The 14,207-nt window shown below is 37.1% G+C and overlaps 1 protein-coding gene across 5 annotated transcripts in view; it reads right to left on the minus strand.

Annotated features, from left to right (window-relative positions):
* Nucleotides 1-3,235: 3,235 nt before the first annotated feature.
* Nucleotides 3,236-14,207, minus strand: part of cbfa2t3 (CBFA2/RUNX1 partner transcriptional co-repressor 3) — a 168,013-nt gene continuing 157,041 nt past the window's right edge. For 4 of the 5 annotated variants that reach the window (XM_062033692.1, XM_062033690.1, XM_062033693.1 and 1 more), the window contains 2 exons: nucleotides 12,883-13,073; nucleotides 3,236-7,590 (listed from right to left, as the gene is read on the minus strand). In XM_062033692.1, coding sequence (XP_061889676.1) covers nucleotides 7,225-7,590; nucleotides 12,883-13,073 — 557 coding nt within the window. In that variant the 3' untranslated portion in view covers nucleotides 3,236-7,224. The remainder of the gene's footprint in view (nucleotides 7,591-12,882; nucleotides 13,074-14,207) is intronic. The other variant, XM_062033691.1, reaches the window with a different exon arrangement.

Consider the following 14,207-nt stretch of genomic DNA (forward strand, 5'->3'; position numbering starts at 1 on the left):
CTGTTTAATTCCTTGCTTCTTGTCTTGTTTAATAGATGTCATCAGTGTTTGAACCTGACATCTTCAACAAAAAAAAAAGGGTTGATTTTCATTCAAATATTGCCATAAAATTGGATTTCGTGCTGTTTTGCTTTGATGGATTTTAATTTTTCCAGATAAACGCAAAAAAAAAAAAAAGTGCAAAAATTCTCGATTATCTGTGTGATGACAAATTGAACCGGAAGCAGTATTTCAGCCTTTCCTTTGCGTTTAGCATGTTTTTAGAATAACGCTAACATCTTTGTTCAAAAAAGTCTCATTAAATAGGTGCCCAACTTACCTACTCAGTGGCCTAGTGGTTAGAGTGTCCGCCCTGAGATCGGTAGGTCGTGAGTTCAAACCCCGGCCGAGTCATACCAAAGACTATAAAAACGGGACCCATTACCTCCCTGCTTGGCACTCAGCATCAAGGGTTGGAATTCGGGGTTGAATCACCAAAAATGATTCCCGGGTGCTGCCACCGCTGCTGCTCACTGCTCCCCTCACCTCCCAGGGGGTGATCAAGGGTGATGGGTCAAAATGCAGGGAATAATTTCGCCACACCTAGTGTGTGTGTGACAATCATTGGTACTTCACTTAACTTTTGTTTTAGGAATGAAAATAGAAAAAATGGGACTCCTGCTGAACAAAGATGTTAGAAACATGCTAAAAGCAAAGGAAAGGCTTCCGGTTCAATTTGTCATCACACAAATAACCACGCATTTTTGCACATTTTTGTGTTTATCTGGAAAAAATAAAACTCCATAAAAGAAAAACAGCAGAAAAATCAAATTTTATGGCAATATTTGAATGAAAATCAAGCCCTTTTTGTTTGTTTTAATATCTGCCATACTTAATAGAAATCGAAAAACGGCCCTAATTTTATTTTTTGATTTGTGTTTCAGAATTGGAAAAAAGAATGAACGGGAAGGAACAAGGACCATTTTTGCTGGGCCAGCGTATCTTTTGGTCATTGAATATTCCGTTTATGAATGGAAATAGAAATAAAAATAGAATATGGGATCCATTATTTAAATTTGTTTTAATTATTAAATGAACTTAAAATGTGACTTATTTTATCTTTGTGGAAAATATTGGACACAATGTGTCGATAAGCTTATGAGATGCGATGCAAGTGTAAGTCGCTGTGACACTATTGTTCTTTTTTTAAATGTTTTTATTTTATTTTTTTAAATTGGCTGTGATGATAATGTAAATGAAGGATTTATAATCACTACTATGTTGGAGTTCTTATTAATATTGATACTGTTGTTGATATTATTCATTTTTGTTTGACTACTCTTAGATTGTTTTGTGTCATGTTTGTGTGTCCTCTCAATTGCTCTGTTGATTGCTATTCTGAATGTTGCTGTTTGTATTTTGGAATTGGAATTGTATTATTATGGTATTATTGTGTATTATTTTGTTGCGAAAAAAAAATAAATAAAAAAAATAAAAAATAGGAATATAAAGATAAACAAGCAAAAAAAAAAGTGCGATCGACAAATCTTGCTTTTTATTTTGAAATCCTACAAAGCTTTCTTTTTTTTCATGTCGAAAAGCAGTAACTCCATGTAGGAGTTTGCTTGGTTTTTAATTGCTATTTTATATAACAAATGTAAAAAAAAAATCACGAATCAGCAGGAAAAAAACGGACCAAAAACCTTTCCGGAAGCTGACGTTTCAAGACGAAAAAACAATGTGGTGCTATTCATAACATTAGGAATGTGATAATAAACCCAAATAATGATAAACTCCTGATGATTAGTGTCAACGTTTTAAATGACAATTAAAAAGTGCCTGTAAAACGTCAACACACTTTACATGTTATTTTACTGCAATCTTATCTTTTAGCCCCTTCCTGCTGCGTCACCGTTAAAAAGGTAATGGGACATTTCACCCAGTGCTTGTCTTGTATGGCAAACTGGGGTCACTGCCCTGTTGTGTCAGGAAATGTATGTTTTGGACGTGTTACCTAAAAAAAAAAGAAATCAATTACTGAACCACTTCTTTCCCATGAAATTATTTGATTTTAAAATAGATTAAAATGTGTAAAAATCATGGGAAAAAGGCGGAATTTTTTTTTTATGGCCCTAATTGAGCCAAGCCCTGCATTTGGGAGTGTGCACGCTGCTTTACCGTAACCGCGGATGGTTACCTGAAAGACAGACTGTTATACGGTCAGTGATCCGGTCAATGCATGACATTTCTAAAATGTTTAAATAAATTAAAAAAATAATGTATGCATTTAAATAAGAAGTATTGTTTTTGTATGACATTCTGACAGTAAATTGCATTTGTGTCCAAATATTTGGCTCTTTTCTAAATTACCCTAAATAATGCAAGCAAGTCATAATCTGTGATTAATCGTGATTAATCCCAATTCAAAAGTGTGATTAATCCCATTTTTAAAAATGTATAATTTGACAGAAGTTAAAAAAAATTACTTATATCACTTATTTGTGATTTTTTATTTTTGCCATATGAAATATAAAATCTAGATCTAGTTATTGCTTTTTGACGCGAAGCCCCCACCACCCCACAAAAAAGAAAAATTAATTTTTTCAAAATAAAATTGAAATAAACCAGTTGTTTTTTTTCCCTCATTCTAACAATAAAATTGCATTTGTGTCCAAATATTGGGCTCTTTTATAAATGAAATGAAAATATGCGAGCAAGTAAGAATCTTTGATTAATCACAATTAATTCAAATTCAAATGGCCAGGCCATTCTTTGTTTAGTTTTTATTTTTGTCTGTGTTTCTGGTTCACTTCCTTTCTTGTGCTCTTATTTTGTTTCCACTTCCTGTTCTGTTTCCGCTTCACACTGCTGCTTGTTATCCATCCACAGCATCCCTGTGTTTTTCTGTGCATTTACCCCACTGCACTCTACTTTGTATTTTGGACTTTTGAACTATACAAATCTGTTTACCTGCCTGCTGTAAACACGAACCTGGCGACAAAGAGCAGACCTGACAGGATGATCCCACCATGTCGGATACATTTGACTGGCTTGAATAGTGCCGGGGTGATGATTAGCAGCAGGTGAACAACATAATTACTAATCACCCCCAGGTGATGAAGACGGCGCCAAGCAGCAGTGTGAAGGAGCAACACAGACACAACAGGAAGTGGAAACAAAATAAAAGCACAAGAGAGAAAGTGAACTAAAAACTAAACAAAGATGGACCGTAACAGATTTATCTGATTTTTAAAAAAAAAACTTATAATTTGACAGCACAAAAAACATTTTTTTTTGTTTCTGCTGATTGGTGATTTTTATTTTTGTTGTATCATATATAGTTATTGCTTTCTGACGTGAAAATAAAACTGTGTTCAGAATGTCTTTTTTTTTTTAAGTTAAAATAAATTATGGTAAACTATTTGTTTTTAGTTGTTTTTATCAATTCCCATTCTGACAATACAATTGTATTTATGTCCAAATATTGGACTCTTTTGTAAAATAATTTCAACTATACAAGCGACTAATAATCTGTGATTAATCAGGAGCAATTCCAATTCTAAAGTGTGATTAATCTGATTTTTTTCTTTTCTTTTCGACAGCACTAAAAAAAATCAGATTTTCTTTCTCCATTTTTTTTAGTTTCTGCTGATTAGTGATTTTTATTTGTGTTGTATCAGATATACAATGTAGATCTAGTTATGTATGCTTTTTGACGCAAAAAAACCCTATGTTTTTAAAATGTCTTTTTTTCTGTAGTTCAAAGTAAAATTAAGGTAAACTAGTTGTTTTTTTGTTGTTTTTATCATTTCCCATTCTGACAGTAAAATTGCATTTATGTCCAAATATTGAACCCTTTTGTAAAATAATTTCAACTATACAAGCGACTAATAATCTGTGATTAATCAGGAGCAATTCCAATTCTAAAGTATGATTAATCAGATTTTTTATTTTATTTTTTCGACAGCACTAAAACAAATCTGATTTTTTTTTCAATTTTTTTTTAGTTTCTGCTGATTAATGATTTTTATTTTTGTTGTGTCAGATATAAAATGTAGATCTAGTTATGTATGCTTTTTGACGCAAAAAAACCCCATGTTTTCAAAATGTGTTTTTTTGTAGTTCAAAATAAAATTAAGGTAATTATTTAAATTAAGGTGTTTTTTTTTTTGTTTTTTTTTTATCAATTCCCATTCTGACAGTAAAATTGCATTTGTGTCCAAATATTGGACTCTTTTGGATAATAATTTAAACTATGTAAGTGTTTTACCTTTCGTTTTCGCCCTCTTTTTGTGCCCGCGTGTGCATTATCCTTTCCATCCTTAACTTTTCCATCCTTTCCGAGCTACTGTATGAAACAACATCCCTTGTGGCTCAATAAAGTTTGTCTAAATCTAAATCAAAGTGTAAGTAATAATCTGTGATTAATCAGGAGTAATTCTAATTCTAAAGTGTGATTAATCTGATTTTGAAAAAAAATTATCATAATTTGACAGCACTAAAAAAAATGTTTCTCTGCTGATTGCTCATTTTTGTTTTTTCTATATGAATTGTAATACCTAGAAATAGTTATTGCTTTTGACATGAAAAATTCTATATTTTTATTTTTTTTGTATTTCAAATTAAAATGAATGTTAACCAGTTTTTGTTTTACAATTCCCATTCTGAAAATAACTTGCATTTGTATCCAAATATTGGGCTATTTTGTCAATTCATTTCAACTATACAAGCGACCAAAAATCTGTGATTAATCACGAGTAATTCCAATTCTAAAGTGTGATTAATCTGATTTAAATTTGTTTCATTTTGACAGCACTAAAAAACAAATCTGGTTTTGGTCCATTTTTTCATTTTCGCTGACTTTTGTTTTTTGCTATATGAATTATAATATCTAGGTATAGATATTCCTTTTTATCGTGGAAAAAAACCCCTGCTGTGTTTTTCAATTATTATTTTTTTGTATTTCAAATTCAAATTAAAGTAAACCATTTTTTTTTTTGCAATTCCCATTCTAAAAATAAATTGCATTTGTATCCAAATATTGGGCTATTTTGTAAATTAATTGAAACCATGCAATCATGATTAATCCAAATTATTGCTTTTTGATGCAAAAAAAAAACAAAACCTTTGTTTTTCAATACTTTTTTTGTATTTCAAAATAAAATAAAAAATCAAGTAAATCAATTATTTTATTTATTATTTTTTTTTTTTCCGATTCCCATTCTAAAAATAAATTGCATTTGTATCCAAATATTGGGCTATTTTGTAAATTAATTGAAACCATGCAATCATGATTAATTCAAATTATTGCTTTTTGATGCAAAAAAACCCAAAACCTTTGTTTTTCAATCCTTTTTTTGTATTTCAAAATAAAACAAAAATCAAGTAAATCAATAATTTATAATTTTTTTTTCTTTCCAATTCCCATTCTAAAAATAAATTGCATTTGTATCCAAATATTGGGATATTTTGTAAATTAATTGAAACCATGCAATCATGATTAATCCAAATTATTGCTTTTTGAGGCAAAAAAAACAAAACCTTTGTTTTTCAATACTTTTTTTGTATTTCAAAATAAAATAAAAAAATCAAGTAAATCAATTATTTTTGTTGTTGTTGTTTTTTTTCCAATTCCCATTCTAAAAATAAATTGCATTTGTATCCAAATATTGGGCTATTTTGTAAATTAATTGAAACCATGCAATCATGATTAATCCAAATTATTGCTTTTTGATGCAAAAAAAAACAAAACCTTTGTTTTTCAATACTTTTTTTGTATTTCAAAATAAAACAAAAATCAAGTAAATCAATAATTTTTTTTTTTTTTTCCAATTCCCATTCTGAAAATAAATTGCATTTGTATCCAAATATTGGGCTATTTTGTAAATTATTTGAAACCATGCAATCATGTTTAATCCAAATTATTGCTTTTTGATGCAAAAAAACCCCAAAACCTTTTTTTTTCAGTACTTTTTTTGTATTTCAAAATAAAATAAAAAATCAAGTAAATCATTAATTTTTTAAAAAATTTTTTCAATTCCCATTCTAAAAATAAATTGCATTTGTATCCAAATATTGGGCTATTTTGTAAATTCATTGAAACCATGCAATCATGATTAATCCAAATTATTGCTTTTTGATGCAAAAAAAAACAAAACCTTTGTTTTTCAATACTTTTTTTGTATTTCAAAATAAAATAAAAAAATCAAGTAAATCAATTATTTTTGTTATTGGTTTTTTTTCCAATTCCCATTCATCAAAAGGACAGTTTTACTGACCGAAAGAGACGCTGACCCCTGCTGGATTCCTTTAAGTCCGACACGTAACACAGGGTTTTGGTAGCTACATTGAAGCGACTTTTATCTCGGCTGAGTCCGTGTAGATTTCCCCTTCCTGTTCCGCTCACCCAACTCTTATTGTGGTGAGGCCTCGGTCCGTTTCGCAGCGGCGTCCATAGTTCAATAGTCATCGCTGGAGGGTTCGCTGAAGTCTCGTCCACGGTGCAGAAGAAGGCGGCTGCACTCTCTCTCTCTCTCTCGCTCGCTCGCTCTCGCTCGGCCTGCCTTATCTGCTGAGGAGGTGATGTTGCTTTGCGTTTGGTTATGAGTGCTTCTCCTAATCACTTACTTTGGCAGTGTAATACAAAGGTTTTTTTTTTGTGTGTGTTCTTCATCTTTGAATTCATTTGGGTTCAGAGAGGTGAGTCCGGCGTAGATTTTTTTTTTTTTTCTTGGCTCGCTAGCAAGGTAGTTAGCAGTTTAAAACGTTCTCTTGTTTTAGACTATTTGGACTTGTCTTTGTTTTTGTTTTTTTCTCCCCCCCTTTTAAAGCCAGAAAAATAGAAGAGATGCTTCGTAACTACTAAGTTGAGTTTCGTGAGGAGGTAATTGCATCGCAGGTTTTCACCCTATTCGGAGACCCTTTCCTGGTGACGGATTTAAGTACTGTTATCACTGGTGCGTAATTAAAAGGGACTTGAAGTGCTAATTGGTCCTGTCTTACCCCCGTGGAGGATGATGCCTCGCCACAGCTCTTATCTTAATTGACCGTGCTTTCGTTTTAGTCGAGTTCTCAGCAAACATGTCACTTATCACTTTACACGACGACACTCAAACGGGGGGAACGGGGGGTGGTAGCCAGGGGTAACCGGTTTTTCAGAAAAAAATGGAGGAAAGGAGGAAAAGGGGCCAATGTGCGACGAAGATTCCTCAGTTTGGTTTTGCGTGGAGGGCGGTCGAGGGGGGGTCAGCGAGACGTGGCGTCCAGCAGGGCGGGTGTGGCCGGGGTGGTGGAGCGCGAGGCACTGCTTGAACTGCTCTCCTTGGGGCTGGCCGACATGCTCCCGCCGCCGCCGCCGGAGGCCGCCATCTGGCCCGCCGCCAGCGAGAGCGGACCCGGGGCGGTGCCCTCCGAGTGAGTCGGTGGCGCCCCGCCGGATGAGGACGAGGTGCCGAGGGGGACGCCGCTGGCCCCCGGCATACCCTGCAGGCCCTGACCGCAGACGTGGTGGTGCCTCTCCCAGTCTTTGTGTTGGCAGAAGGAGCCGCAGTAGCGGGCCGTGTTGCAGCCGCTGCACGTTTCGCTGGCTTTCCTCCCGCAGTTCCAGCAGCTCTGGTGAGACAGTGGGAAGACGATAAAAAATAAGTCTCTTTTTGGTTCATGACACATGTTTGGTTTCCCTCCTAAAACCGTCCCAAGTCTGCTCCGGCAGGTGGTGGTCATCTGCTCTGGAATGGCCTCAGTCTGGCACCCGGCCCCCCGGCCATCTGGTGTCCGTCCGACTTTATTACACAAACAACTGGATTGGTTTCCTGCGATGGCGGCGGCAAGGTGGTGCAGCTCGCCAAACGCTAAGAGCTGTCAGTTGCATGTAGCCACAAGTGGGTAGTAACGCGCTACATTTACTTTGTTACGTTCACTTAAGGCGCAGGTCGGCAACCCGCGCCTCTAAAGCCGCCCTAGTGGCTCCCTAAGGCTTTTTCAAAGATGTGTGAAAATAGAAAAAGATGAAAAAAACATCTATTTTTGGTTTTACTATGGTTTCTGTTGGCGGACAAACATGACACACACCTTATTAATTGTTAAAAATCCCACTGTTGATATTAAACATGCTTCACTAATGAGAGTATTTGGCAAGCACTGTTTAGTCCTACTCATTTCCTTCTTCGTCTCATTTTGTCCACCAAACGTTTTATGCTGTGCGCTTTGTTGATTTTATTGATTCGCCGGAGTGCTTATCAGGCATATTTAAAGTTAAAGTACCACTTTTAAAAAAAATATTTTACATTTGGTCAATCCAGGACTGCAAGTTAATCGATGCTAACATGCTATTTAGGCTCGCTGTATGAACATATTGCATCATTACGCCTTAAGTCTGATTAGCGCCGCCCTAGTGGCTCCCTGGAGCGTTTTCAAAGATGTGTGAAAATGAAAAAAGGTGAAATTTTTTTTTTGTTTTGTTTTACTATGGTTTGTGTTGGAGGACAAACATGACACACACCTTCTTAATTGTTAGAAATCCCACTGTTTATACTAAACATGCTTCAGTGATGAGAGTATTTGGCAAGCACTGTTTTGTCCTACTCATTTCCTTCTTTGTCTCATTTTGTCCACCAAACGTTTTATGCTGTGCGTGATTGCTTGTTGAGCTTTGTTGATTTTATTGATTCGCCGGAGTGCTTATCAGGTATATTTAAAGTTAAAGTACCACTGATAGTCACACACACACTAGGTGTGGTGAAATTATCCTCTGCGTTTGACCCATCCCCTTGTTCCACCCCCTGGGAAGTGAGGAGAGCAGTGAGCAGCAGCGGTGGCCGTGCTCGGGAATCATTTTGGTGTTTTAACCCCCAATTCCAACCCTTGATGCTGAGTGCCAAGCAGGGAGGTAATGGCTCCCATTTTTATAGTCTTTGGTATGACTCGGCCGGGGTTTGAACTCAGGACCTACCAATCTCAGAGCGGACACTCTAACCACAAGGCCACTGAGCAGGCTTTTTTAATAAAAAACATTTCTTTTTTATATTTGGTCAATCCAGGACTGCAAGCTAATCGATGCTAACATGCTATTTAGGCTAGCTGTATGAACATATTGCATCATTACGCCTTAAGTCTGATTAGCGCCGCCCTAGTGGCTCCCTGGAGCGTTTTCAAAGATGTGTGAAAATGAAAAAAGGTGAACATTTTTTGTTTGTTTTGTTTTACTATGGTTTGTGTTGGAGGACAAACATGACACACACCTTCTTAATTGTTAGAAATCCCACTGTTTATATTAAACATGCTTCAGTTATGAGAGTATTTGGGAAGCACTGTTTTGTCCTACTCATTTCCTTTTTCGTCTCATTTTGTCCACCAAACGTTTTATGCTGTGAATGCACAAAAGGTGCGCTTTGTTGATTTTATAGATTCGCCGGAGTGCTTATCAGGCATATTTAAAGTTAAAGTACCACTGATAGTCACACACACACACTAGGTGTGGTGAAATTATCCTCTGCGTTCGACCCATCCCCTTGTTCACCCCCTGGGAGGTGAGGGGAGTAGTGAGCAGCAGTGGTGGCCGCACTCGGGAATAATTTTGGTGTTTTGACCCCCAATTCCAACCCTTGATGCTGAGTGCCAAGCAGGGAGGTAATGGGTCCCATTTTCATAGTCTTTGGTATGACTCGGCCGGGGTTTGAACTCACGACTTACCGATCTCAGGGCGGACACTCTAACCACAAGGCCACTGAGCAGGTTTACTAATTTCCTTCTTGGTCTCGTTTTGTCCACCAAACGTTTTATGCTGTGCGTGAATGCACAAAAGGTGAGCTTTGTTGATTTTATTGATTCGCCGGAGCGCTTATCAGGCATATTTGGTCAATTCATGACTGCAAGCTAATCGGTGCTAAAATGCTATTTAGGCTAGCTCTATGTACATATTGCGTCATAATGTCTCATTTGTAGGTATATTTGAGATCATTTAATTTCCTTTACTTATGTCCTATGTGTATTTAATTTATATTTGCATGTCTCGTGACACATTATCTGTATGTAATATTGGCTGCATTTCTGATAGTAGTTTGTGTGCCGTGTTGTTCCAGACCACAGCAAACGTAACCCAGCTTGCAAAGATTGTAAAAAATCCATTAGAAGAAGACAGCCTGCCGTTTCCTCTAACTTGGACACACATCTATACCTTTGGCCATTCTGAGCCAAATATTATGTCAATATATATCAATAATTAATTGTAATTGTGATGTTTGACTGCTGCTGTTTTTGTTGTTCTTATATGTATTTGTCTAACTTTGTTTTTGCTGCCCTCTTGGCCAGGTCACTCTTGGAAAAGAGATTTTAATCTCAATGAGTTTTTACCTGGTTCCATAAAGGATATGGATTGATAGTCTACAACCAGACGTCAAGTTACCTGAGCTGATCCCTTTGCGGGAATTTTAGGCCATTTTAAAGAATCGAGAAACTGTTTCTATTGGGCGTTGTACTTGTTACTGTAAACATTTTATACATTGTTTTAACCTATCACATGTTTTTATGTTAATCTCAATGAGTTTTTACCTGGTTCAATTAAGGATATTGATTGATAGACTGCAACCAGACGTCAGGTTACCTGAGCTGATCACTTTGGGGGAATTTTAGGCCATTTTAAAAAATCGAGAAACTGTTTTTCTATTGGGCGTTGTACTTGTTACTGAAACATTTTATTCATTGTTTTGACCTATCACATGTTTTTATGTTAATATATGTCAGTCATTAATTTTTTTATTTGTGGTGTGTGATTGTTGCTGTTTTTGTTGTTCCGAGATGTATTTCTGTAACTTTGTTTTGCTGCCAGATCACTCTTGGAAAATAGATTTTAAAGGCCTACTGAAACTTGTACTTATACTTTTCGAGAATCGATTACAAAATAATTATAATAACAAAAAAAAACATATTTTTTGGTTTTAAAAACAAAAACAGCTATTAATGATATTTTTATTTCGTATTATTGATACTGTTGCCTGTATTAATTTTTGGTTTTCCTGTGTTTAGTATTGTATTTGTCTTCTCCATTAATTTGTAAATGTCTATCCTAAATATTATTACATAGGTGGCAGTCGCTCTATTTTATCAAATTGATTAACATTCATTAAAAATGTAATACAATTTTAAAGGCCTACTGAAACCCACTACTACCGACCACGCAGTCTGATAGTTTATATATCAATGATGAAATCTTAACATTGCAACACATGCCAATACGGCCGGGTTAACTTATAAAGTGCAATTTTAAATTTCCCGGGAAACTTCCGGTTGAAAACGTCTATGTATGATGACGTTTGCGCGTGACGTTGATGGTTGAAGCGGAAGTATTGGGACACATTGTATCCAATACAAAAAGCTCGGTTTTCATCGCAAAATTCCACAGTATTCTGGACATCTGTGTTGGTGAATCTTTTGCAATTTGTTTAATGAACAATGAAGACTGCAAAGAAGAAAGCTGTAGGTGGGATCGGTGTATTAGCGGCTGGCTGCAGCAACACAACCAGGAGGACTTTGAGTTGGATAGCAGACGCGCTATCCGACGCTAGCCGCCGACCGCATCGATGATCGTGGTGAAGTCCTTCGTCGCGCCGTCGATCGCTGGAACGCAGGTGAGCACAGGTGTTGATGAGCAGATGAGGGCTGGCGCAGGTGGAGCGCTAATGTTTTTATCATAGCTCTGACGAGGTCCCGTAGCTAAGTTAGCTTCAATGGCGTCATTAGCAACAGCATTGCTAGGCTTCGACAGGCGGCACAGCATTAACCGTGTGGTTCCAGGTCCAGTGTTTGGTTCGGTGTCTCCTGATAGTAGTATTGTTGATCTTCTGTCTATCCTTCCAGTCAGGGGTTTATTTCTTTTGTTTCTATCTGCATTTAAGCACGATGCTATCACGTTAGCTCCGTAGCTAAAGTGCTTCACCGATGTATTGTCGTGGAGATAAAAGTCACTGTGAATGTCCATTTCGCGTTCTCGACTCTCATTTTCAAGAGGATATAGTATCCGAGGGGGTTTAAAATACAAATCCGTGATCCACAATAGAAAAAGGAGAGTGTGGAATGGAATCCAATGAGCCCTTTTACCTAAGTTACGGTCAGAGCGAAAAAAGATACGTCCTGCACTGCACTCTAGTCCTTCACTCTCATGTTCCTCATCCACAAATCTTTCATCCTCGCTCAAATTAATGGGGTAATCGTCGCTTTCTCGGTCCGAATCGCTCTCGCTGCTGGTGTAAACAATGGGGAAATGCAAGGAGCCCTTCAACCTGTGACGTCACGCTACTTCCGGTATAGGCAAGGCTTTTTTTTATCAGCGACCAAAAGTTGCGAACTTTATCGTCGATGTTCTCTACTAAATCCTTTCAGCAAAAATACGGCAATATCGCGAAATGATCAAGTATGACACATAGAATGGACCTGCTATCCCAGTTTAAATAAACACATTTAATTTCAGTAGGCCTTTAATCTCAATGACTTTTTACCTAGTTCCACACAGGATATTGATTGATAGTCCGCAACCAGACGTCAAGTTACCTGAGCTGATCCCTTTGGGGGAATTTTAGGCCATTTTAAAGAATCGAGAAACTGTTTCTATTGGGCGTTGTACTTGTTACTGCAAACATTTTATACATTATTTTAAACTGACACATGATTTTATGTTAATCTCAATGAGTTTTTACCTGGTTGAATAAAGTATAGGAAGGAATAAGAAAACTAGGAAGTACACTCGGATACAGCCCGCAAACGTAAACAAAAACATGGCTGTCATAGGATGCATATAGCGACAGATCTACACCACAATTCTTAGCTAATCAGGCAGATCAAAAATGAGGATATTTGAATAGAAATTGTGGAAAACAGCAAAGAAAAGGTGTGGTTGTCTGTGATACTCACTTCACTGGAGTCCTCCTGTTGGTTGATGACAGTTAGCGCGTCCTCAGAGGCTTGCCTCTTGGCCTCGGCCAGCGCCCTCTCCATCTTCGAGCGTTCCGCCGAAATCATCTCATGAGCTTTCCTCTCGGCGTCTGACACGGCCTTCTGCAGCTCCGACATGGCCTGTCGCTTCACTTCATTCACGGCTTCTTCTGAGGGGCGGAAAGGGAGGGAGACCTTAGTTCTGTCATCGCTTATTGAAGCTCGTTAAGCTGCTTTTTTGTCGTATCTCGGCGAGCAGATGCACGCCATCCAAGATTTAAAAGTTTATGCCAAGAAACGGGAAGCCGCCAGACTCCGGCGGTGAGTTCCAACGCAATCTGGAGCAGGAGAACAGCAGATGCCTCCCAAGTTTTGTCACCAGCTTGGTGGTTCACCTCGCCATCATGGGATTCCCTTTCCTGCCTGATTGTCCTGCTGTCACCTGGATGCTTCAGTCGCAAATCCGAGGCACTGAGCAACCTGGACAAACTCCAAAGTGTTGAGGATGCTTGTCTGTACTCACGTGTTCCAAAAATGTAGTATTTTTCTAGGATTTCGCCAAGGAGGCATTTTTTGTTTTACAGCAAGCTGGTACAGTTTTAAAACATATTCAATTTATTGACGCTGGGCTGGTTTGGGGTACGCCCTTTCGAGATCGTGGTTACAGAAACCTATTGTGGGAAAAACCCGCTTAGTTTACAAAAAGTCCTGATCTCAACACACTTGGGATGAATTAGGATGTAAAGTATTTAGGCCAACTTTTCTATGCGTTTTGGCCTCTTGTCCACACGAAAACTCAACACTTTTGGCCAGGGTGCAGAGTTTCACACTTTTGAAATCATACTTTGTCCCTGCGGCGAGTCAACATGTCCTTTGTTATAGTTTTACTTCGGTTTAGCAGCATCAAGGCCGTGTCCATTCAAAAGCCCATAGAGCTAATTGCCAATTTAGCATTGCTTGAAACCCTGTCATTGTGACGGATTTACGGCATTATTTATACAAAACACTGTACTTTTTAAGTTTATATTATAGCCGAACCTTTTATTTAAAAACATAATGACTAAAAAACATTAATTTTTGTAGTTTTTGTCTAGTTATTGTGTTTTTAGCTACTTTTTGAAATAATGCCTAAGCGGCAATGCAGTTTTGAATTGGCTTTAAATCAATGAATTGAACAGCATTAATTTGATGATTGAATTTGAGACATCAAATCAAATCAAACTTCATTTGTTTGTGAATATTTAAAGTGATCTTACCACGAATTTCACCTTTGTGATGAGTAATGAATGAATGGATCCTCAAAA

The sequence above is a fragment of the Entelurus aequoreus genome, linkage group LG02 (genome assembly GCF_033978785.1).
Source record: "Entelurus aequoreus isolate RoL-2023_Sb linkage group LG02, RoL_Eaeq_v1.1, whole genome shotgun sequence".
Lineage (NCBI taxonomy): Eukaryota > Metazoa > Chordata > Actinopteri > Syngnathiformes > Syngnathidae > Entelurus > Entelurus aequoreus.